We start from the raw sequence: 23944 nt of genomic DNA, 5'->3' as shown, positions 1-23944 counted from the left end.
TCAGCAGAAAAAGTAAAACTACACTATCCCCACTAGTCCGAGCCTGCTTTCCAGCCCCCAAGCACAACCAACCTGCACAGCCAAACGCCCATCATTCTTTTACTCGAAAGAGAAAAAGCGTGCAACAGGGTTCTGAGCAACGCGGTGAACCCAGCAATCTCATCAACACTGGACCCTAAGTCAGAGCGGGAAGCCAATCGGCTGCCATCGCCCCATCTCAGCGGAGAGGGTCCGGAGGGTCCATCCGTGGCGTCTGTAGGTCCATCTGACTGGCCATGTTTAGTCGGGGACAGGGCTAATTCTCCTTTCTTAGAATGCAGCTGGACGCCTTTAAGACGGGCGTGGACCCTGCAGAATTCAGGTGTAACTCACCTAGTCATTCATTATTCTTCATTCTTTCCATCCATACAGTACTCTAGATTTCCGGATATTGTTTTGTGCAGATTTCCTACTCGGTTTATTAACTATCCACATTCATTCATACATTCATTGAACGGCTATCCTGCGATGCATCAATAGACATTTACCACGATCACGACCAACCACTACCACAATCACAACTAAACTAAATTGCAACATAATGTCCACCATGTTAACCCGACCTACGGCCATCCTCATCTTCTCCCTCGTCTTCCTAAACCTCTACCTCTTCCACCGACTCATCCGCCAACCCGTCGTACCAATCTCACCCACCATCGTCCCAACCCCAAGCCCAGCGGCAGCAGAGATACAAGAAATACACCTACCACCACAACAACCAACCTAAATAACCACCACCACCACCGAAGACCCAACAACCCTATTCCCAACCACCACCCTCGCAACAATCACCACCCACACCACCACATCCATATCCACATCCACATCCACAACAACCTACCTTCACAAAACCCACACCCACCCCCAACCCCAACCAACCAGCCACTCTATCCCGCACAAACTCTGGCAAAAAACCGGCACCAAAGGCCTCACCTCGCAAGCCGAATCCTGGATCTCAACCTGGACAACCCTAAACCCACACCTTCGGCACGAAATCCTCACCGAAACATCCAGCCTCGCCTACGTGGAAACGAACTTTCGACCCATCTGGCCCGAAATCGCCGACCTATACACCTCCCTCTCCGTGCCCATCCTCCGCGCCGACCTCCTCCGCCTGCTAATCCTCTACATCGACGGCGGGATCTGGTCCGACCTGGACGTATCCTGCGAAGTGCCTATATCGCAATGGCCGATCCCGTCCACAGCGAACGTGGTCGTGGGGATCGAGTTCGACGGGTGGCAGTTTGCGTCGTGGACGGTGATGTCTACCGCCGGGAATGGACATATCTATCATGCGATTGAGTATGTGGCGGGACGGTTGGAGGGGCTTGCGAGGGAGAATAATGTGACTGTGGGCGAGGTGACGATGGAGATGATTCCGGATGTGGTGGATGTGACGGGGCCGCAGGCTATTACTGTTGCGTTGTTAGAGACGATTAGTGAGGAGGTGGGACGCGGAGTGGGCAAGGAGGAGATTGAGGGGATTGGGGAGGGCGGGGTGTTGCTCGGGGATGTGCTTGTGTTGCCTCAGGCGAGCTTTGCGGCGTTGCAGGGCGGGATGCCGCAGGGGCAGGGGGAGTATTTGGTTAGTCATCATTATGCGGGGAGTTGGAAGAATGAGGTGGGTGGGGAGGAGGGGGTTAAGGAGGATGATGGGGGGGAGGAGCAGGATGGGGAGGAGGAGGTGGTGATTGTTGTGGAGGGGGATGGTGATGAAAATGAGGGGAAGGAGGAAAGAAGTGAGTGATTAGGGTTGGTAGGAGTAGTTGGGATGATGTATATAGTATTGTACGCTTTTTGTATATAGTTAGGGTATGGTATTCTATGCTGTGCATGATGAGTATTATTGTCTTGGATTGTAGATGGGTTATGTAGTAGTATCAATCGTGATACTGATGCATGCTGTTTAGCACAGCTGGTAGGGCAATGTTTCACGTCTCACACGTGGCACTCCTTACTGTCAACTATGCAAGTCATCTGTGCAGTACATTCTAACACTATAATAGGGTCTAATATATCATACATCTGAGAAGGGTATCAACTCGGCAGCTCACTTGGCTGCTTTTGCCAACATCACACCCAAAGTTATCATAGATAACGTATCGGTCTTTATAGTAACCTCATCTTCGATAAAAGGAATCACATTCTGATACAGCAGTTAAGCTGAAGATAAAGTAAGCTCTAGTATAGAATACTTTAAGGCTAGTCTTATATTATCCTCTGAAGGTATACTAATAGCTCATACATGTGTCCAGTTATCATAAAAAGTAAGACCTGCTGAATTTCTATATCTGTATAAAAATGCTCATTTCAAAAAAATATGATATTCTATTACGACTCCTAGTTAAGAATCCCAGCTGGCCATCCAATATTCCATCGTAGGGCAGTACAACTGGGACTATCTACATAGAAAAAAAGGCACAACGCCCCTAATATATATATATATATATATCCAAGACAGATGTATGGTATATAATCATACATCCACCCAACCGAATCAACATATCCCCCTCCTACGAAATCCTCCCGCAGGCTACTAACAATCCATATCCCCTGACCACCAATGTCCGAAGTAACATCGTCCCCGCCGCGGCCGAGGCCTCATCATCAACGCTATACATGAGTCGTATACTGATGGCATGTCACCGGCGGTGTGCAGACGTGCCCGTCGTATATGGTCTTCTGTCGTATACGACTGAGTAATCGGGAATGGAGGCTAGATTGTGCTGATCCTGTGCGGTGGCTGAGAATCCCTTTTGTCTTGCGATTGAGAGTGGAGTGAAACATCTCTGGTAGAAAATTCGTTGTTGATGGGGCTCTTATGTAAAGGGGGGGATTGTCGGGCTAGTTAGTACGATCCTTTGGTCTTGGCTGATGGTTGGGTGGATTGTTCATGTAGGTGTGTGGAGGGATGGGAACTGGTTACACCGATTTGAGATCAATAAAGTTTGATGGCTTGGGAAGGAGTTGCTAAGCGAGAATAGGGTTCGACTTAGTGATAGGGGTAGTGGTGGTGGTGTTGTAGGTATTGGGGTGAAGTGAGCTGTGCATGTAGCAATCTCACTGCCAATGTTCTGACCGGAGAACAGTGTAGAGCGTTTGCAAGCGCCAGAGCACACTGACGGTCTGTGAGCTGAAACGGAAGGATGGAACTGGGGCTCTTTCTATGCCATACGTACGACATATCACAGATGGTGATTTACTGGCATGAGAGGTAGTTTCTGTCTGAGGCATTAATATCCCAACCAGGCAAGTCAATATCTTCTGCGATGGGATAGACTCACTCACCAATGGACCTAAGTCATGATGCAGTCTCAATAATATGTCAGGCAGGCTTAGGCAGGGATGTCTGACAATTTACAGCCTCAATTAGAGAAGTATATTACTGAGAACTCCGAATGACATCATCACCGATAGCCAATATATAAATGTCCAGTGCATAGTATTAACTGCTGCGATCATGACAGGTCGCATCAATAACGTCTGCAGGTGCTCGGAGACTTGCGCCCAATATCCGGATGATATAGAACCTAAAACTCAGGTCAGATCATATGTTCCGATGAAGAAGATGCCAGATATACTCCGTAGGCAGTAGGCAGTAGGCAGCCGAGGCAATGAAGGTACTAGATCGATCACACGCAACGAAGATCCAGTCTGCTAAACCCAAAGACAAACCTTCTGGCATATCTGAATGCAGTACGCTTAGCATCGGGATCCTACTGTCAACTCTGCACACTAACATCGAGGCTAATATCCAGGCACATCGCCGATCACAATGCTCCATTCAGGTCTATAGGTATAATGAAAGGAGAAACGTCATTAGTTACAAGGGTAATTCCCGGTCTGGCCCCGTCTCCATGATGCCTGGTACATTCCACGTCGGGGCCGCGACTATTCACCGGGTATGCAAAACGCCAGAGATATCAAACGGGGTGAAATCAACACAATCAAACAATTAGAGAAGAAAACGGTACATCTCGACCATCGTTGGTATGTCACAAGGATAGATGAATTAGAAATCGTCATATGCCACTCCCATCTGTACAACTCCGGAGCCAACACCATCAAGGAAATAGAAGTGCAAAGAAAGAACCTGATCTGCGCTGGATCCAGGGAAATCAATGACAAAACCAGTCCCATAAAGAAGAATTCGGGACGGCGAGAAACGACTGAGAATGATGGATATGCTGTCATACCAAGACGCCGTCAGATGTCGGCTTCGGCCTGCAACGCGGCTTCTCACGGTCAAGGCCGGTGCCAGCAAACAAAAACGAATGAACAAATCACTCTGGCATGGTTGGAAGTTGCCTGGTAATTCTGGGTGTTCCCCAAAAGCAAGCTTTTGATCGGGGTGGCGTGTTGTCCGAGTCGAACCTCGGTGGCCCAGTCGTGTGCGATTCTCATGTCAACGCCCTGAATGAAAGGCGGCCAGATAGGCGACATGCTATCTCGTATTAAAAAGCGCGAGCTTCTCAACGGGCAAAGAATAAAAAATCTCTATCGAACTGTCCAACAGTGGTCAAGTCATAGCGATGCGTTCCTCCTCCGGGTATAATGCCAGCCCTTCAGCTGATAATCTGCCGGGCGCCTTCTTTACCCAGCACACCGGGCTCCTGGGGCTTGGGGCTCCTATCGCGCCCCTTCTTCCTGCTGAGGAAGGCGAGCATGCCGCTATTGGAGCCCTTCCCCTTGACTGACCCGGTATCGTAGCCTTCGGCAGGCAGGGTGGAGCTATGATCCGCAAGCTCGCTCCAGCTACCCGCTTCTTCCAACACCATCTGTACCCCTCCGCCCTTGCTTTGTTTCCGGGTCGCGCCCCGCGGGCGCACGGCAGTCGGTGGCAAGGGACGGTGGAAGGGCGGGGCCGGCGGTGGGGGTGGAGGAGGTAGCGAGGCTTGCGTGGGGGCTTCGCTGAGAGGAGACGGGGTGTCAGGCTGAGTCAAGTGACTGACAGAGCCATCGTTTCGGAGAGGAGGCGAGTTTCTGGAGAGGTCGGGCTGTGAGACTTGTCGGGAATGCGTTGACGACTGCGTTTGGTGGATCGGCAGGCATTCTTCCGGGTTTCTGGCCAGGGTCAGCTAAAGCCACAAGACAAGATAGGCAAGGAGAACTTACGTTGATGCTGCAATCGCATCCGCAGCGTTGCTGGTGTTGGTTAGCACGGCATCCCCATCTCCGTTTGCTTGGAGACCAACGTACCCTACGTAGTTCACCTTTGTATAATCGAAGGGCTCAAACATCGTCTCAATGAGACGATGCAGTTCGTCCTCGCGAATTTCCTTAGCCGTCGCATCCTCCCGCAACTCGGCTCTCGGTTTTTGCCGGCGAGCTCTGGCCTCGAGCGGCGCCTCCTCCAAGAGTAGTTCCTCCAAGTCATATGTGGCGTCAAAGTTGGTCTTGTCGCTGGATGGACGGAACACGGGCGGGATTTCCTTCGCCTCCAGGGCAACAAAGTCGAGGTCGGCGAAAAACATATGCGAAGTGAAGCTCTCAAAGCTGATCGCACCAATTCGCTTCGACCGATCTCTTTCCATAAACGCCGACATTGCTCGGAGGCAGGGAACGGAGACCGCGGGGTTGGTGACGTAGTACTTTGGTTGCGCCTTTTTGATATTTTCGCTGAGCACGTCCTGGCTCCGACCTTCGAACGGGCGCTACAGGAGTCAGCAATGAACCAAACCGTCAAAAAAGTGAAGTGACATACCTTGTTGTAGATACACTCGTAGAATGTAACTCCAAGTGACCACCAATCAACTTCGCAATAGTATCCGCCTCCTTCATACACTTCCGGAGCGAGATACGCCAGTGTTCCCGATTTACTTGTGAGAGGTTTGCCGGGTCGAAAGTCGGAGGCGACGTTCTGTCCCGCGGAGGTCAGTTTCGAATCATCAGATCGCATGCGACCGGTAGACTTACAAAATCGGCCAAATGAACATGCCCCTCCGAGTCAAGCAGAATATTGTCCGGCTTGACGTCACGATGGATAATTCCCTGCGAATGAATGTACCTCAGAGCGCAACCCAGCTCAGCTATCCAGAACCTCACTGCCTCCTCCGTAAAACATTTCCGCGAGATGTGAAAACGGAGGTCACCGCCGTTCATCAAATCCACCACAATGTAACTTCTCAATTATCAGTGACTGCGGACGGATGATGGGGGTGTCGTGTTGGGAGAGCTATTGCAGGACGCACATATATTCAATGTCTTGGAAGCTGTATCTCAAGTTGCAAAGGAAGGCATGGTTGAGGTGCTCGAGCATCCGCCGTTCACGGATGATATTTCGTACGCTTTCCGACCGGACAACTACCCAAGAAACGAGCATCTAATGTCAGCGTGCATTGAGGCCCTCGATCGGCAGCCACATACCTTCTTCCTTCCGAATATATTTCAGCGCAAACGTCAACCCGGTGTCTTTCTTCTCCACGATGCGAACCTTGCCGAACGCACCCTTGCCAACCACCCGCAACAAACGAAACTGATTCAAGTTCACTGCGCCACTGTCAGCCCCTCCGCCGCCTATTATTGTCTGCCAACCCGATACGTACACTCATCGGTGGCAGCCACCTGTTTCCCTTGCGAGTTTCCCATTTAGACAGTTGTGTAACCACAGACGTTGGAGATCTTGTTCTCGGTCACCAATAGCAACATCCCACTGGAACCACAGTACTCTCGACGTTGGAATATGGAGTGCGAGGGGTGGGAGTCGAGAGAAATATCGCAGAGGCGAATCGAGAGAGGAGAGGGAGTGGTCGAGGGGGAGTAGGGGATGGATGGGGGGTCGAATTGATTGAGGGAGGTCGTAGGAGAGAAGGATAGGAACTTTATAGGCGATGAAGATGAGGTATGAACATGCAGACCTAGACAGGATGAGACAGGTGTTAGTTAGGAGGAAATAATTGCGGGAAGAGTGCAGAGGTCTATTGAGCCGGGGGAACGTGGGCGGAGGGGCTCATTTTCCCGATTCGCAAAGGAGATAGATAGCAGCAGACTTTGGGAGAAGTGAAACATACCCCAATGAAGAGCGGTGATGGCAGGAAGTAAAGGGAAGGGGAAAAAAAAAAACGTAGAGAGAGTTCTTGGATGGAAGACAAGTATGGAAAGTCCCGACGAGGACAACCAAACGGAGGCCTGGTCGGGGGGGAAGCGAGAGAGAGAGAGCGCGAGAGCGTGAGAGGGAGAAGGGGGGCGGAAAAGAGCAAGTGGAATATGGGATGGAATTCCGAGTAACAAGTACTAGCAAGCAGCGGCAGCACAGCAGCAGCAGCAGCAGCCAAAAGGTAAGAGAGGAACGGGGGCAGCCCCTAAGACGGAGAAGATGATGAGTTAAGTTAGTTACTTTTCTGACCAGCAAGGCGGGCCGAAAGTAGTCGGTCGCCTGTACACTAAAACTACCGCGCAGAAAGTTCCCTTACTCGCCCAGTTGGCCCTGCTGACGAAACCAACCAGGATGGGGCCCAGGGACTTTGCAAATGATGATGGTGATGGAGTTTGAGGTGTGATGTTTTCTTTAATTCTTGGGTTTTTCTCTAACTTACCTTTTTATTATTTTTGTTCTTTTTGAGTTTGGTCTTGTTTTGCTTCTTCACGGTATTAGCTTTCGTTCTGGAACCCAGCCAGAAGGAATACGACAATGCAGAAACCTCCAATGCAAACAGAAACAAGAGGAGGGAAAGGGGGAAAGAAATTTGTATGGAAGAGGAGAGAGAAAGCGAGACGAAGCGATAGAGGGAAGATGAGCTGTCCCCAATACGAGGCGTAATGGCCCAGATGACTTGGATTAAACTATGGGGTTCAACCGGAGGGGTTCTTGGGTCGGCACTGGGTAAGCGAAGTCGAAAGTCTGGAGAAATCCAAGATGAAGCGATGGATGGAAAACCTTCGTGGCTTGGAACCGGCTACACGGTAAGACACGGTGTATATTTACAAGCTCTGACCAGTTTAAAACCTCTACAAAATAGACTTATCTTGACTAGCAAGAAGAGATGTGGAAAGACATAATATGAAAACAAAAAGAGAGAGAAATAGCGGCGGTGAGGAAATGGATTAGGGTATACGGAGTGGAGGATAATTAATACTACCAAATAATTGGAAAAGAAAATAATAATTCTAAAAAGAAAGTAAAAATAAGAATTACTCAAAAAAAATTTACCCAAGTGAAGATACCTACTACTCCTTCACTTAGTTAAATGAGATGGAGTTATTCTGATGGAGACTACAGAAAAGGGGATGGTTTAAACCCAGGAGAAGTGCCGCTTGGGCCCACGAGGGAAAGGCGCGCCGGCAAGTGGAAAAAGAGATACGGAGGTAGACTATGGAGTCGCAAGGGCGAAATGCGAATGGGAGACGGCCTGGATGGAGCAAGTCAAACAGAAAAGACTGGGCCTGCGGTGGAGAGCAGCAGCTTCACTAACTAAGTTAAAAGTGGTGGACGCCGTGGGTGACATCGCTAGAAGGGATGATGCGCCGAAGAGGTCTGGAAAATCTGCACCTGCAGGCAAGCAGATGGAGGGCTGTACTATCTATCTCTCCTGATGCAGCAATAGTTTGTGTTTGCCAGCCTTGTCGGTCGTACTTTTTTTTCCCTTCTTAATTTTTTTGAATTTTACCAACATACCAGAACCCTACTAAACCTGCACCAGGCAAGGAACATCCATCGAAGCACCTTGTTTCCTTCCCCACTGCTGCCGACCGAGAGTTTGCTTTTCCCTTAAATCCCCTGTGCGCCTCTTTGCTTCTTCCTTTGCTTGTTCTTTGTCTCTTCTCCGCCTCTTCCAAACTTTCTTCCCGTCAATACCATCTGTCTGGTATTTGGTCTTTTTTTCTCGATTTTCTTTCTCTCCCACCGCCATCCTTTCCGCCTCGTGCCTTCAACCCCCATCCCCAATCTGAATGGCCCCTACATGCCAGCCGAGTGGCCCCAGAACTAGTATCCCTCTGACTACATAGTACATAGTACCTCTGGCCTGGCCCATGTCAGACCTCCTGGAAACCCTTTTCTGAGGTTGTGCGTGGCTATAGCTCGTGGCCGCCACGTTTTTGATTGACCAACCGCGCGACCACTTGGCCAGTCATACCAATGGGAATGCGCTGCCCAGCCTTGGTGCTGATGAAGTGGCGGTTGGGGCCAGAGTCACCACACACACACTTCGTACACCATCCAAATTGCCCATGCGTGTTTCGCCTGGGAGGGGTTCTATCTGGTCTGGACAGGCCTCAAGCCTCTTTCTGTCTTATCCTCTCGCCCGCCATAAGTCAGATAGATGTCCCCTATATTTCGCACGAACTACGAATAATTCGCAGATCATCTGGGCTGGTTTGACTCTCACGCTAGTTGCATCTTCATCCCGGTCCAACCTGGTCTGGCGTTTCAGGTCGCCGTGGCCTGGGCGCCTGCATCGATATGATCCCGGTCAACGTAAAAGCAACCAGGGTGCTGCACTCTATCTGCTTGTGCCACGCAGCCCACGCTGGCCAATCCACTATCCCTTCTTCACCCCCATGCCTGCACTAAGGTTCTGCAGCAACTATAACGACTGCCACCATCACCTCGTATCCTTCGGAAAACAACTTGATGCATCAAAAAGCTTCACTTCCTCCCCAGGAGCAGGAGTCCCAATATACTGGCTTCCCAACCTGCTGATGCTTATTGATTAATCCCACCGCACGATCATCCACTTAGCGGGGCGGGTCCGACCCCCAAATCCTTTTTAGCCCAGAGATTTGGTGGACCCGGCCGCCCATCCCATCCAGCTTCGTCTCGCCAACGGTGCTGATCTTCTGAATCTAGACAATTTTGAGCTTAGACTTGGCTGCGTAGGCTCCCCGACACCAAACTTAGCTTTCCCCCTACTCCGTCTCGGCATGGTGCATCCTCGCCCCGTAGTCCGCTTTCAGGATGCCACGGTCATATTCGGTATGTTCAAAGCTAGGACAGCTGCCGGATGTCTTCCCCGGTGCTATAGTTAGATTTGCTATGGCCCTAGCCGATGTTTTTCCTTGCACGCGCTCGATACGGGGTACATGTGGATGCAAAAATAGGAGCAAAAAAGATATGACAAGAGTGGGACTCGAACCCACGCCTCTTTCGAGACTGCAATTCATCCAGTTGAACTGGACAAGCTATTCACTTGAGTGCAGCGCCTTAGACCACTCGGCCATCTTGCCTTGATGACTAACTTGCCACTTTTGTGGCATATACTGCAAGGAAATACACTCGAAGCAAATGGACCTGTCATATTTCGGAAGTCAAGATACAGTGTTGTTATCTCGACCTGTCAGTTCCGTTAAGTCCCTCATCAATAAGATAATTTTCTCCGCGATCAGCCTTACTGGAAAACAGCATCATTTCTTCAGGAAAAGGCACGAGGTTATTTGTGTACGCGGGACTGGAATGTGACAGTCGCCCTGCTTTTGCCCGTGAAGATGAGTAGTTCCCCACCCACATTTCATCTACAACTGCACTGGATACACAACACCACATGGACCCAGCCTACAGTATAGTGTTATTCGATGGTCAAACTAATAAGACTTCCTTTTACTGCATGCGCTATTCATCCATCCATGCGCTGTGGTGATGGATATGAAAATGTGTCTTTCTATGGTAGCCCACATATAATAAACCACAGGCATGTATATTAGTTTGTTCAAATTCAGCATACTATCCACCTAACTACACCATCGTATGATCGAGCGAAAATAAAAGAAATAATCGGTCAATCGATCAAATACAATCATCTGTAGATTCCATACTCCCCAAAATATCCTCCAAACCCAGAGTACAAAACCAACACAACATATTCCCATTTACAATGATACCCCCCTTCCATCATGATTCCCAATAAGATACCTACAATGCGAAGCAATCGATATCAACAGGCAAGATGGCCGAGTGGTCTAAGGCGCTGCACTCAAGTGAAATATCTTGTCCAGCAACAGCTGGATAGCATTGCAGTCTCGAAAGAGGCGTGGGTTCGAGTCCCACTCTTGTCATAATCTTTTTTATCCATTGATTTTCATTCTTTGATCACATGTCATTCACCCCTGCCACCAGCCCCACCCCCAACCCTCTCTTGATCCGAACTTTCGGAAAAACAAGGTACTGAATAGGCAAGATGGCCGAGTGGTTTAAGGCGTCGCACTTAAGTCGTTGAAACTTTCCTGGTTTGGTTTATTAGAACTGGACTGGTAAATCGTTTGGCGGAAATGCGATCTCGTAAGAGGCGCGGGTTCGAACCCCGTTCTTGCCATTTCTTTTTTTCCCCACTTTCCTCCTCCTGTTTGTTTTCTTTTCATGTTTGTTGACTTTATTTAGTTGTTATCATCGTTACTATGACATACGGACAATTATGATCATTGCTCTTCAACTCTTGTACTATTAACATATCGCGTTGTATCTATCTATCACTATTAGGACGAATAACAAGTACAACAAACACTACTACTGCATACTTCAAATCCTAGCAGTAGGTGAACATCCTGAAAATAATATATGAAACACAGACCCTATATAAACTTCACAGACTATTAATATCCATTCCCCATACCGCCTATCTCTGTCCCTCTCCCCCGGGTGGATTGAGTCTAAGCTCGTGGGGATGTCATGCAGGGATCAATCGGGGTTAAATGGATAGGGGTCATAATGTGCAGTATTATGGATCTATCATACTATCTTGGTTATCTATGTCTTTGTGTCTTAGTACTGGTGTTTATAGTTAGGTCTGTGAGGTGTGCTTAAGTTGGATCATAATATGGGATGTATGGGTGGGGCGGGCTGTCAATATATATTTACTCCGCGGTTGGGGACTCTATGGTACTATTGACCAGCACTGAGAATGAAGGAAAGAGAGTTATCTATTGCCCAAAGTATATTATGAGATGTGACTATGGTTTCTTCATGAGAGCGATATTTTGATCAACGAGAAAAATAAATTGTAGGTTTTTGTAGAGACGAAGGAGGGTATTTATGGCTCTTATATAACTATAATGTAACTAATAATAACCTTTTATAACTGCAAATAACTATCCAAATAACTATTAGCTGTCTTTTTTATACCCTCCTCACGCAGCATCTGGAGCTTTAATCCAATGTTGATGTACTATCAGTACTGCTACTGCTACTACTAAATGCTCATTGTATGCCCAAAAAGACAATTTCAAATTTTTTTTTATCCCAACCAACAAAACAATTACCTACTTACAATCGAAGAATCAAACAACCAACTCCCCACTCATAACCCGCACCGCACTTCCCCTTAACTCCACCGTCTCAATCTTCTTCTCACCACCAGTACTATTCGTACTAACAGCAACACTGATATCCGATCTCCTTCCCATCTCCACTCCCTGCACAATATCATACTCGACCTTCCCCTCACCAGCATTAGTAAGAGCCAAATAACTCGACAATCCACTGGCCGCACTGCCCGTCGCCGGGTCCTCAAAGTTCCTCAACAACATCCTCGACCGGATGACCTTCTTCCCTGTCGCCTCATCATGAACCCCAGGAACATAGAAGTAAACGACAATCAGACCAGCACCTTCCCACCCCTCATCGAGGTATCCGCCTTGCGAGACAGATTTGCAGGGAATGACTTCCCCGCTCACGGGGGCTTCCGTGGCAGCCAGCGCCTCCAAGCTGGGCAATTCAACCAAGACCTGGCTCATGCCTTTGACGATGGAGAAGACGGGGAAACTAGCATGCTTCTCCTTGGAGAGGAAAGGGGTCAGAGAAGGATGCAATCTCAGCATCTCTGACAGCGGGAACCGCGAGGAGTGAATGTGCACGTTGTGTGCGATTTGAGCGGCCACTACGCCGCCATCTGATGAAGGCGATACGCGAGAAATGGCGAATGGACCGGCTTTCGTGAGAAGAGTCGTGACATCTTTCCTGTCGGACTCTTCCGGAGAATGCTGCAGGAACCAGGAGACTGCGCCGATGGTGGGGTGGCCGGCGAAGGGGAGTTCTTCGTCTGTAGTGAAGATGTCGATTTTGCGGACGGAGGGGGTGGCGGGGTCTGTGGGATGGATGAAAATGGTTTCAGAGAGGTTGAATTCGCGGGCGATAGTTTGTTTTTGGGATTGTGTGATGGTGTTGTTGGTGGGGAGGAAGACCACGCCCAGCGGGTTGCCGGAGTAGGGGGTGGTGGTGAAGACGTCGAGGGTGAGGAAGCGGAGGGATTGAGACATTTTGATTGTTGATACTATATATTCGATGGAGGCAGATGCGATTGCATTTAAGGGTTGAGAAATGAATGGGACCATGGACGGTGCCGAAGTATAGATATAACTGGGAGGAGAAAAGTGTATGAGTCATGACGTGAAGGGATTGGATCAGGCGATGGTGGGGAATCTCCACGCCCTCCGAATAGCATGCGGATATCCCAGGAACCATTCTTCTCCAGCTCGGTTAGAAGTGATGGCTCCACTAGAGGCTGCAAAATGCCGGCACTTGTGGATGGGGTTTGATTTGACAGTTTGGATGCCAGAAACTTCTGTCGGTGTGCGGCATGTTCTCCCCGGTGCTTGCACGTGGAATGCTAACCACGTCTGTTGGCGGGGACTTTTAGTTTACTGGTGTGATGCATGATATGCTTGGAATGCAGTAGCAGCTGATCGCATCTTAATTGTATCTTCAGTAGCGACCTGGGTAGATCCGGCGTGAATCAGCAAGTTACATTGCAACCGCTACTTCCATTAGGAATGCTGCAATGTGCCCCACGACATCGTTGACAGGAATCTCGAATGCTAAGTAAGCATCTAGACTCATGATTTAGTTTTCAGCTCAGAGACTACCGCAAATTAGAGTCCCTTGCTTTTCGCAGGTCCTGGGAATTGCGCGACCACGTGTCTCTTGAACCATTGCTCGTCCTAAGCAAGGGGAAGTTCTGTGGATGGCATACGCTAAAGACCCGGCACCATCGACTGACCCACCAGACGAGCTTATTTCAGTAGTCTGATGTTGCCAGATCAGCTGTAAAAGAGTAAAATCAAACTAGAACCGAACTTGAGATTGGATGGCTGCCTACTCCAACATTGAACTTCAAGCATTGAAGGAAATGCATAATAGCAAAGGGCCTTATAGCGCTGACTAGCATAATCAGTGCCCAGGAATGCATAATTGCTTCTGTTGCGCCCGGGTAGTCTAGGTGTACAACACAGAATCTAGTGCTCACATGGCTCGGGCAACAGTTATGTTGGCTAAGAAGGGATGGTGAGGATGCCCATGTTTCAATCAAACAATCGAGACCTTCTACAGGAATTTGTATCATATAGCAAAAGCCACAGATAGTTGCCTAAAACAACGGGCTGTTGGGTAAGAAGTGAAGTTGATTTCCTGTTTGAGTAGGCGAGAGGTAGCTTGACTATGTGAATGCTCTGACACCACACAGGCAAGCTTACCTGTCTAGGTAACTCTTTGATAAGAGAATTACCTAGCTAGTTGGTTTCAGAAGCACAAACCTCATGCTTAGTTGCCTGTTGTGCATGAGTCAGCATCACAGCCCCATGCCGAAATAGTGTTGATGACGAAGTATCGTCGAAGAGGCATAAAGGCAGGCTGTGCAATAGTACACTGCTAAGGAAGATGTCAAAAGAAGAAAGATACACTTGTTTCATGTCTAGGTTTGCCACGAATACACGTAAGGAGGCGAGAGAGGATCCTGCATAACTCTGATAAGCTGAGCCACGGCTGTTGTCGAACCTGAGCGGGACCGACACGTTGTTCGACCGCATTTCTGATGTCATTCGCGACATGATCTAATTTTGACCACTCACTGCAAAGTCTGTTATCTCGAGAATTTCACATCAGATCCTAAACAAGTAGGCACTGGGATGATGTTGGTTGGTCAGCCGAGACTCTACTTCATTTGCAGATAATGTAAGGGATGATATAAGTAGGTGCGGCTCGTATTGGTCGTCAAAGGCTCAAGAAGACGCTCACTGAAGCAGAGCCAAGTATAACCAACAAGGCTTGTCCAATGCTTTGTGGTGACCAAGCAAGCCGTGAGGATCGACACGGCTCCTGGTCCATCTTATGTACATATACGAGAGGGAGTTTGTGGTCTGACGGCTTGCAGTGGCTCATTTGTATCAGAATGCCGCAGGGGATGTCTCTACTCGTGGGCCAGAGAGGAATGTGTTTCGCGTGGGAGACAGTGCGATCTGGTTGTTGTGAGGGGAGTCTGATCGACACCGTGATATCATATCTAACTGGCTTGTCATATTCTGCAGGCTACGCTGTTCGCTTAGCTCAGAATCCGGCTCAGGGCGTTGATCCCGTCTGGGTTACGACCAGTAAAGTCAAAGTTAGGTTAGAGGGTGGGATGAAGCGTGAAAAATATTGAGAGAATGGTTTAGCCCCAAGAAGGTAGACGGGTGGGTTGCCGGGAGAATCCTCCAGTAGCCCTGAACTGCTGGACACGAGGAAAGTATATCGAGATACTGTGATGCTAAACAGAAGTAGAAGGTGGCAAAGTGCTGATCGTTCGATCTGACACGCTCTCCCCACCAAACAGACTCGGATTTCGTCCCATCGCTGTTGCGGGTAGGGATCATCAAGGCTCCACTTGGTAGCAGGTGGAAAATAGCCACGGATTCTGGCATTCCTTCGTCGGAGAGTGATAACCTCCGATGCCTCGGGATAGATTCTGCTTAATCTAACATCGGCGTTTAGATTCCGGAAGACGCCATTGTAGAAGCTTTAAAATATCCGAAGTGATTCTTAGTCTAGCAGTTAGTCGAAGCGAATAGAGAGATAATATCTACTATCTCCATACGAGGGATTTTCTAGGGATAGTGACCGACCACGCAGTACTATGGTGGTAGGAGAATCGATCGAGATCGCCCGGTCACACGTGGTCGCAGCGCCACGAGCAAACCGATAAGATCATGGTCTGGTGGAGGAACCTAGTAGGTAACAGTTTCGCCAACCTCTAACCGGACTGGTAGGGCGACCACTCAGGCCGATCTTGCCTGTGCTTGGTCTGCCCACGCGAAGAACGTTGTAGGTGACTACGAAATGAGGGTGGGACTGAACCACAGCAGGAATTGTTGACTGAGGGAGGGAGAAAGAGGGGAAGAAGGAAGGGGGTGGGGACTTGCAGCCGAGCAATAACCGAATCATATTTGTTGCGAGGGGAGGAAGGTATCTTGAGTTCGAATCTGACCACAATAGCGGGCAAAAAGGTTTAGAGTGTTTCAGCGGGATGCGGGAGCAAGAAGCACCGCGACCAGCACAAGGCCGATGGAAGCAGGATTGCGATGGGGGCCAGAATGGGTGCATATGCCCGGGTGGGCTTAGCATGCACCAGCCCTGACCAGCGGGCTTGCTGACGTCCTGTGCGGAGATCCCCCATCGTCGTTTCGTATTCCTTCTGATTCATCGCAACAGGAATTAGAAGGATCTGGCCTGCCTGGGAGGATTGCGTCGAATATGCTGCAGCATACTACTTACTAACTTACCTGTCCACAACCCCTGTCGTTCGTTTCCTTGCGTCTAGCGGATGACCGGATCCAGCTTATTATTATCATCTCTTGCCGCCGAACAAACAAGAGATACTTCTTCCATCGTCATCGCAATTCATCCCAACGTCGAAGATTCAACATCACCATCTATCTACAAAGAGAAACGAGAAACAATAAAAAGAGTGAAAAAAGCGATAAACACAGACAGACAAAGAAAGAAAGAGAGAGAATTACAGAGTCAGCTCGATCATCGTGATGGAACAACGCAGTTCCCCGGCCAGATCGCTACCCCCGCGAAAAACCACCACGACTCCCCAACTCAGTTGCGAACTCTGCCGCAAGCGCAAGGTCAAGTGCGACAAGCTCACCCCATGTACCAACTGTGCTGCCTCGGGCACGGTCTGTGTCCCCATCTATCGCACACGACTGCCCCGAGGCCGACATGCCACTCGTCCGCGTCGAGTGTCATCGCCTCCGCCCACATCAGCTCCTGGGGACACCGACCGGATGATCCAGCCCACGGTCCCCGTCAATGAGGATCTCCAGGAACGAATACACCGATTAGAAGCTCTCATCCAGGGGATGAGCTCCCACTCCCATACACGAACTCCGTCCGCAACTTCGCGGGAACAGGTGGGCTACACCCCTGCTATTTCAGCCTCGCGGAATGCTGACCTCGGTAATGACCAGTCCGTCCAATTATCCGACACTTCCACATTCCAAACGGCTCCTGATCCTAATACTTCCCCCATCCTAAATAGTTCTATTGTTTCTAAGCGTCTCATGTTGCAACGGCCCGATCAGTTCTGGGCCGACTTGGTGGATGAAGTAGGTCTGCCAACCTGGACCAGGAAGGAAAGAATGCTGACGCGGACACATGCAGATTCACGGACTCCGCGATGTGGTCGAATCATCGCTGGCCGGAGGACAAGAGGGCCCGATCCCTTCCTCCGACTCAGCCAAGGCTGAGCCACCCAATGATGACGGAATCGGGGTTCTTGGCCTGGGGGCTAGCAATCCTTCTGCAGCCCTACGGTCCATGAGTCCGCTGCATAACCCGGTGGTCGCTCGTCAGCTCTGTGAAGTGTACCTCCAACAAGTCGACCCCGTGATCAAGATTCTCCATCGCCCGTCGCTGAACCGATGGATGGTTCAGGGCGAACCCTATCTGGCGTACGCCGATGGCCACCCTTCAGTAGAGGCACTGGGTTCCGCCGTCTGCTACTCGGCTATTAGCAGCATGACGGAAAACCAGTGCTCAGTAATGTTTCATGCCAGCAAGGCAGATTTGTTGGCTGAGTCTCGTGTGGCCTGTGAGACGGCCATTGGCCGTGCAGGTTTGCTCACCAGCCGCGATATTACCGTCCTGCAAGCGTTTATTCTGTATCTGGTATGAATCGGACCTGACCCAGAAAGGAGCGAAATCAAACTGACTTTCTTTAGGTAGCTAGGAGATCGGAAGATCGGACTCCAGCTGTCTGGACTCTGATCGCGCTGGCTGTACGAATCGGAAAAGGCCTCGGTCTTTATCTAGATCCTGAGACAGAGACCTTTTTCGATCAGCAGATGCGGAGGCGCCTGTGGTTCACCATTTGCCTGATGGATTTGCAGGCCTCATTCGGTCAGGCATCCGAGCCACTTATCAGCGTCGACGAGTCGGCATCCACAGCTCTTCCTCACCACATCAATGACTCGGACTTTGATCCGACCACGGCTGCACACTGCGACCCCAACCGGGAGGGTTTGACAGACACGACCTTTGCGCTGGTTACCTACCATGCACAGCGTACGGGTCGTCTTCTCAACTTTGCTCAACACGATCGCAAGGTTGATGGGGGCATTTCAACACCCGCATCCTCTACCTCCGGCACTTCAACATCCCGCTCCCGCACATGCGACCCCAATTGGCCGCAACAGCAAGCCCGGCACTTTGAACAAGAAGCACTGCGACTCCTCCATTTCTGCGACCCCGGCACCTCTGCGTATGCGTGGTTCACCTGGCACGGCACGCAGAGTCTAATCGCGACGGTACGACTGGCAGCCGCGCGGCCGCTTCAGTGGCACGGACGAGCACCGCCGCCTCGCCGCGAGGGTAACACCGAACTGCTGCGTCTCTGCCTTCCCGTGCTGGAGAAAGCGCAGCTCATGCACACAGATCCCCGCGCCGAGGGCTTCCGCTGGTACGTGACAATTCCCTGGTACGCACTGGCCATGGCTCTGGCGGAGTGCTACGTGAGCAGCGACACTGCCCTGGTGCGGTACGCCTGGCCGCTGCTCGAGTCGTCGTACCTGCAGCATGAGGCGACGCTGGGACGGTCCCTCGGCGGCCCGTTCGGGCAACTCATGCGGCGTATGAGAGAGAAACTGGCGGTACCAGCCGCACTTCCACCGAGCAGTCTCCCTAGCACCAACTGGAGCCCAGCCACTCCGCCAACATTCCCGGGCGTGCCTCGGCCGCAGAGCAGTAATGATGACCGACATGTGTCCGGTTGCTCTTGGCCGGTGCCCACCGGATCCACCCCGCCTGCGGATCTGGGGATGCCGTCCCTCCTTCCGGTATCCACCTGGGAGGCGCTCTCGCCGCCGTCGTTGGACAACCCTTCGCTCTTCGGGGTACCTCCAACGACGACGGCGGTAGCGGACGGAATGGATCCGGGGGCGGATATGATGTGGGAGGAGCTGTTCTCGGGGATTCCGTTCAATGAGATCGCGGGGCCGGATATGTTCTTCTTTGATATGAACTGGGGGAGTTAATAGTAGCTGGTGTGGCTTGTTTAGTGCTGTTTTGCTAGTAACGATGATATGATTGTGAACGAAGCGAGAATCTTAATCTAGACACACTTGGCGATTCCTTTCGGACAAGACATGAACCTGTTTAGTAGTTCTGGGTGGAGGGGTTAAAACCCGCAAAAGACGATTAAAAGCCGATGCCAGTGCTTAACTACTTATAGTTCTCCCTGGTGTTGATGATACAGTAAGCAGACTGTTCAATTCTGAAACAAAACCGAGTACTAAATGCTCCTCTAAGCCTAACACAGCAAAAGATCCCCATGTATCTACCACCGTACCTCTCCCTCTATCCTTCCCTTCCCCTACCACATCCCCACCCTTAAGCACTAAACCAGTAGCCACTACTCAAACCCCTCTAAGCATCAAAAATCGGCCTCTTAGCCCTAAAAACAAAAACACTCCCAACTACCCAAGTCTGCACCTCCCAAAAATTCTCCCTAAGGGCCTTCTCAAACTCAAACGCATTATCCTCCTCATTATGAAACACCCCATGATTCAAACATCCACGTCGAATAATCGCCGCAAACCAATTATCCTTCCTGACCCCCTTACCCAGCACATTCGCACCATGAACCACCCCGTCCTCCGTCATGTATTTCTTGATGTGCGTGAAGATCTTGCATTTGCTGGCCATGGGGACGGGCAGGCAGTGCAGGAGGTAGTACATTGAGACGGAGTCGAATTTTTGCTTTTCGTTGGTGGAGTAGGTGTCGGGGAAGGGGGATGGTTGCAGGATGTCGGTGACCATGCCGTGGGTTTGGGTGGAGGGGTGTTTGCAGCGCGCTAGGGCCACGTTGAGTGCGTGCGTTTCGTTGTCCACGATTGTGAGGGTCGTGCTGGACGGGATCTGCGCTTGGTTAAGGTAATAGCCGGTGCCGGCGCCGATGTCCAGGTGGTTTTTGCCCACGTTGGACCGGAATAAGGGGATTAGGTAGGTGCTGATTCGGCAGCCCCAGGCGAGGGTGCTTACGATGCCGAGGACCCAGATGTCGTAGATGAAGAGGCGCCAGGGGGTGTAAATTTGTTCTTGGGGTTGGGGTTGGGGTTTGGGTGGGGTGGAGGAGGTTGTTGTGGTGGTTGTGGTGGTTGAGGACATCTTGGATTGATTGAGTAAAGATTTGATTGATTGAAGTGATGAGCTTTGCTTGCTGTTTGAGTGGTTGCGTTGCTATGATGGTGAGGTTGTTCGTGGCGGAGAGACATTTTATACTCCCTCCTCGGGGAGTATACAGTGTCAGATCGGACAGGACTTCGGAAAACGTCAAAGACGCAGTTGCATGCCACATGGACATGAAACTGATACAGAAACAGGAATAGAGTTAGAATCCGACGCAAAACTGAGCGGACAACTAAGAATTTACTCCGACCGGCTTTTGATAATGTCATGATCGGATTCCCATCGTGGGGGCCAAACACATCTAGTCAGACTATACACCGAGCGAATGCTAATCCGTCCGGCAGAAATTGAGAGAAAGTGATAAAATAGAGCATGTCATGAAGAGTAGAACCATAACAACACATTGCCTATTCTCTACTGATCGAAGACAATGACCCCTCCCATCCTCATCATCGGCGCTGGCCTCTCCGGCCTCACCGTCTCCCGCATTCTCACCAACGCCTCCATTCCCAACATCGTCTTCGAAGCCTCCACCCCCGACCGCACCCAAGGCTACGCCATTAGCCTCCGCGAATGGGGCTACACCTCCCTCCTTACAGCCCTGGGCGACCTGCCCCTCCGCAGTCTCACCCGGGGCGTCGCCCCGGACCGCATCCTCGGCGGAACCGGCTGGATCGACCAAGCCCTCCGGGACAACCATACCGGAAACCTGCTAGTCGCTCCAGACCCAGAAGTCAAGCAATGCATCGTGCGGGCAAACCGGAATGCCCTCCGCACCTGGATCGCCGATAGCGGCGACGAGGAAGTGGACATCCGCTACGGCCACCGTCTCCGCAGCGTGCAGGGCTCAATGGGCAACGTGACGGCCACTTTCGAGAACGGCGCAAAATACCAGGGCTCTCTTGTCATCGCAGCTGATGGCGTGCACTCTACCGTGCGCTCTCAGATCCTGCCTCATGTGAGCCCGGATATTGTGCCCGTGGTGGTGTACCATGGCGAATTGGAACTCCCGCGCAAGGAATTCGATGATCTGATCCGTCCGCACTCCGGACCATCGAATATTCTGGCTGGTGTGGGCGATGGGTTTAATACCCCCATTACTGTTTGTAATATCACCCCGACGCATGTCCATCTCGACTGGTCGTATTCGAGACCGAGTATAGCCAATAAGGATACCGAGGATCCCCTCTATCGGCCGCATGTCTCTGCCGCGGAGGCTAAGCAGATTCCTCCGGCACTGCTAGAGGAAATTGCGTCTCGGGATCTGGCGAGGCCGTGGTCCCAGCTGCTTAATGCTGAGGCGTTGCCGACTCATCGGGTCTTCAACTGGGTGAGTCGGTGTGTGTCGGTGACGAGGGAGGATGTGAATGCTGCGCAGAAGCAAGGTGTAGTGTTTATTGGGGACTCGTGGCATGCGATGCCGATTTTCGGAGGTGAAGGGGGTAATCATGCCTTAGTTGATGCGGTGGAGCTGGCGGAGGCGTTGATGGGTAAGGAAGGGGAGTTGGATGCTGCTGTGACGGGGTACTATGATCGTGCGTGGAGACGCTGTCAGGAGGCTGTGAGAAGGTCTAGGCAGAGGTTCTTCCAGTTGCATCGGCCTATGAGGGAGTGGATGGAGATTGCGGAAAAGAAGAAGATGATGACTGCGATGAAGGAAGTGGAGGCTCATTGATTAACAGCTGTATCTGGTGTGCTGGGAGTTATGTCTGGATGTCGAGATAGTTCATTTACGTTCCCACTGAATTTGGAGTTGATTTTATGCAGTGAATTGATAGCTTGTGGGATAACCCATATAGTGTTTGCTATGTTTACCACAATATAAGAATTGTCAATACTATGTTCGGTCGTCAACTATAATAGGAACAACTGTTCTAGTAACAATAATGGGATTATGAATCTGATTTTCCGAGTCATGAACTGTGCTTGCGACATATTGGTCAAGAATGAGAGTAAGCCACGATTTTATTATCACGGAGCATTGGTCTAGCTATTCAAACTGAAGGACTGTATTCAGCACAACAACTGGTATGAACAAGAACAGCAACTAACTACAAACAGAGTATTGAAATGAATCTACAACCTCACCGCAGCTGCAGCTGGCTGCCCCACTGCAAACCACCGTCTCTGATTCGGCTCTCCCTCAAACCCAACCTTCCGGTCCTCCGCCAACTTCCACAAAACCTGACTCAAGAACGGCGTCAAAGCCTGCTCAACCTCATCCGGAATTCCTCCATACATAGAGTTAATAAGCTCCGGAAACGTTAAAGCGCCGGCACGACGCCCTCCCCCGGTCGCTGCCATCCTCGCCCGACTTCTCTCCAACGCGGCCAGTACCTGCCGCATCCTCGACTCTTTATGCTGAATATATTCCTTCATCTTAGCCGGAAGATCCTCGATGCGTGTTCCATGCGCTGGGTATCCAAGCGCGCAATTGAGGTCCGCCATGCGTGACAGGCTGGTCATATACGTCCCTAAATCTTCCACGACGGAGTAACCGTGTCCCAACACATTGTCCCCGGTGAAGAGGGCGTTTTCTTCCTCCAAGAGGAAGCACATGTGGTCAAAGGCGTGGCCGGGAGTAAAGACAGCGCGGATAGTTGCGCCCTCTACTTGGAACTTTTGGCCATCGTGGATGGCTTGTTGGCCGAGATCGGGGGTGTTTTTGTATACTCTAGAGGACAGTTCGGGGTTGTAGCTGATGAGGTCGGGGACTCCGCCGGTATGATCGCCGTGCCAATGAGTGAGCAGGACGTGGGAGATTTCTAGACCGTTGGATTCTAGTTGTTCCGTGAGAGCTTGAATCCAGCTTGCTTCACCCTGTTCGGCGTTAGAAGTATTCATAGCAGGAAGGTAGAGGTGGACTACCTGGCTGGTGTCAATGAGAATTCGGAATTTGCCCGTCCCCACGAGGTACGTGTTGGTCCCTTGCAGCTGCATGCGCCCGGGATTGCCTCCGAGAATGCGCATCACTCTCTCGGTGACTTGCTGGACTTCGGGAAGACGAGGCAGGTTGGCTTCCTGGCCGGACAGGTATTCCTGCCAGAAGGACTGAGCGAAGGGGATACGGAAGGCCATGTTGAGATACCAGCTCGTAGCGACTATTCACTCATCCCGTCAAATCCTGGATATGGTTGAACTGGGCCCATTTTGTTGTTCTATACTATCTTCAAGGCTTCTATTTGGTTCTGGAACGGAGTTTAATCGGACACACGTGGAGGCCATGCCATCCGAGCAAATCTGACATCAGCCCCATTTGTCCGTCCGATCCTGCCACTTTTCTTCGTCATCCAATCCCACGAATACTATCATTCCTCTCAGAGTACCTGAAACAAAGTTTAAAATCCGACTTTTATCTGCCGAGGGATTCTGCAGGATTCAGAATCAAAACCCGAGCGATGTCACTATGCCGTCCGACAATGGCCCCATTCTGCATCGCGATGATGATGAGATGAAGATGCTGAATCGACTCAGCTTCATTGTCCGAAACGGACATGGAGAAATTCACGAGATTCGGTCGCAGATTCAGACTCATTT

At 50.6% G+C, this 23944-nt stretch overlaps 8 protein-coding genes and 3 non-coding genes across 11 annotated transcripts; 5 read left to right on the top strand and 6 right to left on the bottom strand.

Moving 5' to 3' along the window:
* Window positions 1-1300: 1300 nt before the first annotated feature.
* Window positions 1301-1786, top strand: AKAW2_80656A (uncharacterized protein; the record flags this gene model as incomplete). The annotated part of the gene is made up of 1 exon (XM_041681701.1): window positions 1301-1786. The coding sequence occupies one exon, from the start codon at window positions 1301-1303 to the stop codon at window positions 1784-1786; it is 486 nt and encodes a 161-aa protein (XP_041548617.1).
* A 2818-nt stretch (window positions 1787-4604) lies between these two features.
* AKAW2_80655S (serine/threonine-protein kinase) lies at window positions 4605-6627 on the bottom strand (the record flags this gene model as incomplete). Its single annotated transcript, XM_041681699.1, has 8 exons — window positions 4605-5103; window positions 5155-5184; window positions 5239-5693; window positions 5744-5899; window positions 5956-6160; window positions 6231-6342; window positions 6406-6528; window positions 6585-6627. The coding sequence occupies 8 exons, from the start codon at window positions 6625-6627 to the stop codon at window positions 4605-4607; spliced, it is 1623 nt and encodes a 540-aa protein (XP_041548616.1).
* Window positions 6628-10091: 3464 nt separating this feature from the next.
* Window positions 10092-10203, bottom strand: AKAW2_t80021S. The gene has a single exon. It is a non-coding gene; the product is annotated as a tRNA-Leu (tRNA).
* Window positions 10204-10913: 710 nt separating this feature from the next.
* Window positions 10914-11028, top strand: AKAW2_t80020A. Its single transcript has one exon. It is a non-coding gene; the product is annotated as a tRNA-Leu (tRNA).
* Window positions 11029-11144: 116 nt separating this feature from the next.
* On the top strand, window positions 11145-11285 carry AKAW2_t80019A. The gene has a single exon. It is a non-coding gene; the product is annotated as a tRNA-Leu (tRNA).
* A 961-nt stretch (window positions 11286-12246) lies between these two features.
* AKAW2_80654S (PhzF family phenazine biosynthesis protein) lies at window positions 12247-13299 on the bottom strand (the record flags this gene model as incomplete). The annotated part of the gene is made up of 1 exon (XM_041681698.1): window positions 12247-13299. The coding sequence occupies one exon, from the start codon at window positions 13297-13299 to the stop codon at window positions 12247-12249; it is 1053 nt and encodes a 350-aa protein (XP_041548615.1).
* A 1173-nt stretch (window positions 13300-14472) lies between these two features.
* Window positions 14473-14790, bottom strand: AKAW2_80653S (uncharacterized protein; the record flags this gene model as incomplete). Its single annotated transcript, XM_041681697.1, has 1 exon — window positions 14473-14790. One exon carries the CDS (start codon window positions 14788-14790, stop codon window positions 14473-14475), a length of 318 nt encoding a protein of 105 aa, XP_041548614.1.
* Window positions 14791-16755: 1965 nt separating this feature from the next.
* nscR (Zn(II)2Cys6 domain-containing transcription factor nscR) lies at window positions 16756-19254 on the top strand (the record flags this gene model as incomplete). The annotated part of the gene is made up of 4 exons (XM_041681696.1): window positions 16756-17133; window positions 17191-17328; window positions 17384-17890; window positions 17944-19254. 4 exons carry the CDS (start codon window positions 16756-16758, stop codon window positions 19252-19254), a joined length of 2334 nt encoding a protein of 777 aa, XP_041548613.1.
* A 391-nt stretch (window positions 19255-19645) lies between these two features.
* On the bottom strand, window positions 19646-20386 carry AKAW2_80651S (uncharacterized protein; the record flags this gene model as incomplete). Its single annotated transcript, XM_041681695.1, has 1 exon — window positions 19646-20386. One exon carries the CDS (start codon window positions 20384-20386, stop codon window positions 19646-19648), a length of 741 nt encoding a protein of 246 aa, XP_041548612.1.
* A 451-nt stretch (window positions 20387-20837) lies between these two features.
* nscC (FAD-dependent monooxygenase nscC) lies at window positions 20838-22082 on the top strand (the record flags this gene model as incomplete). The annotated part of the gene is made up of 1 exon (XM_041681694.1): window positions 20838-22082. One exon carries the CDS (start codon window positions 20838-20840, stop codon window positions 22080-22082), a length of 1245 nt encoding a protein of 414 aa, XP_041548611.1.
* Window positions 22083-22483: 401 nt separating this feature from the next.
* On the bottom strand, window positions 22484-23485 carry AKAW2_80649S (uncharacterized protein; the record flags this gene model as incomplete). Its single annotated transcript, XM_041681693.1, has 2 exons — window positions 22484-23227; window positions 23276-23485. The coding sequence occupies 2 exons, from the start codon at window positions 23483-23485 to the stop codon at window positions 22484-22486; spliced, it is 954 nt and encodes a 317-aa protein (XP_041548610.1).
* Between the last annotated feature and the right edge of the window lie 459 nt (window positions 23486-23944).

Source organism: Aspergillus luchuensis, chromosome 8, assembly GCF_016861625.1.
Source record: "Aspergillus luchuensis IFO 4308 DNA, chromosome 8, nearly complete sequence".
Lineage (NCBI taxonomy): Eukaryota > Fungi > Ascomycota > Eurotiomycetes > Eurotiales > Aspergillaceae > Aspergillus > Aspergillus luchuensis.
The sequence above is the reverse complement of the archived record's forward strand: the minus strand, read 5'-3'. Positions and strand labels throughout refer to the sequence as shown.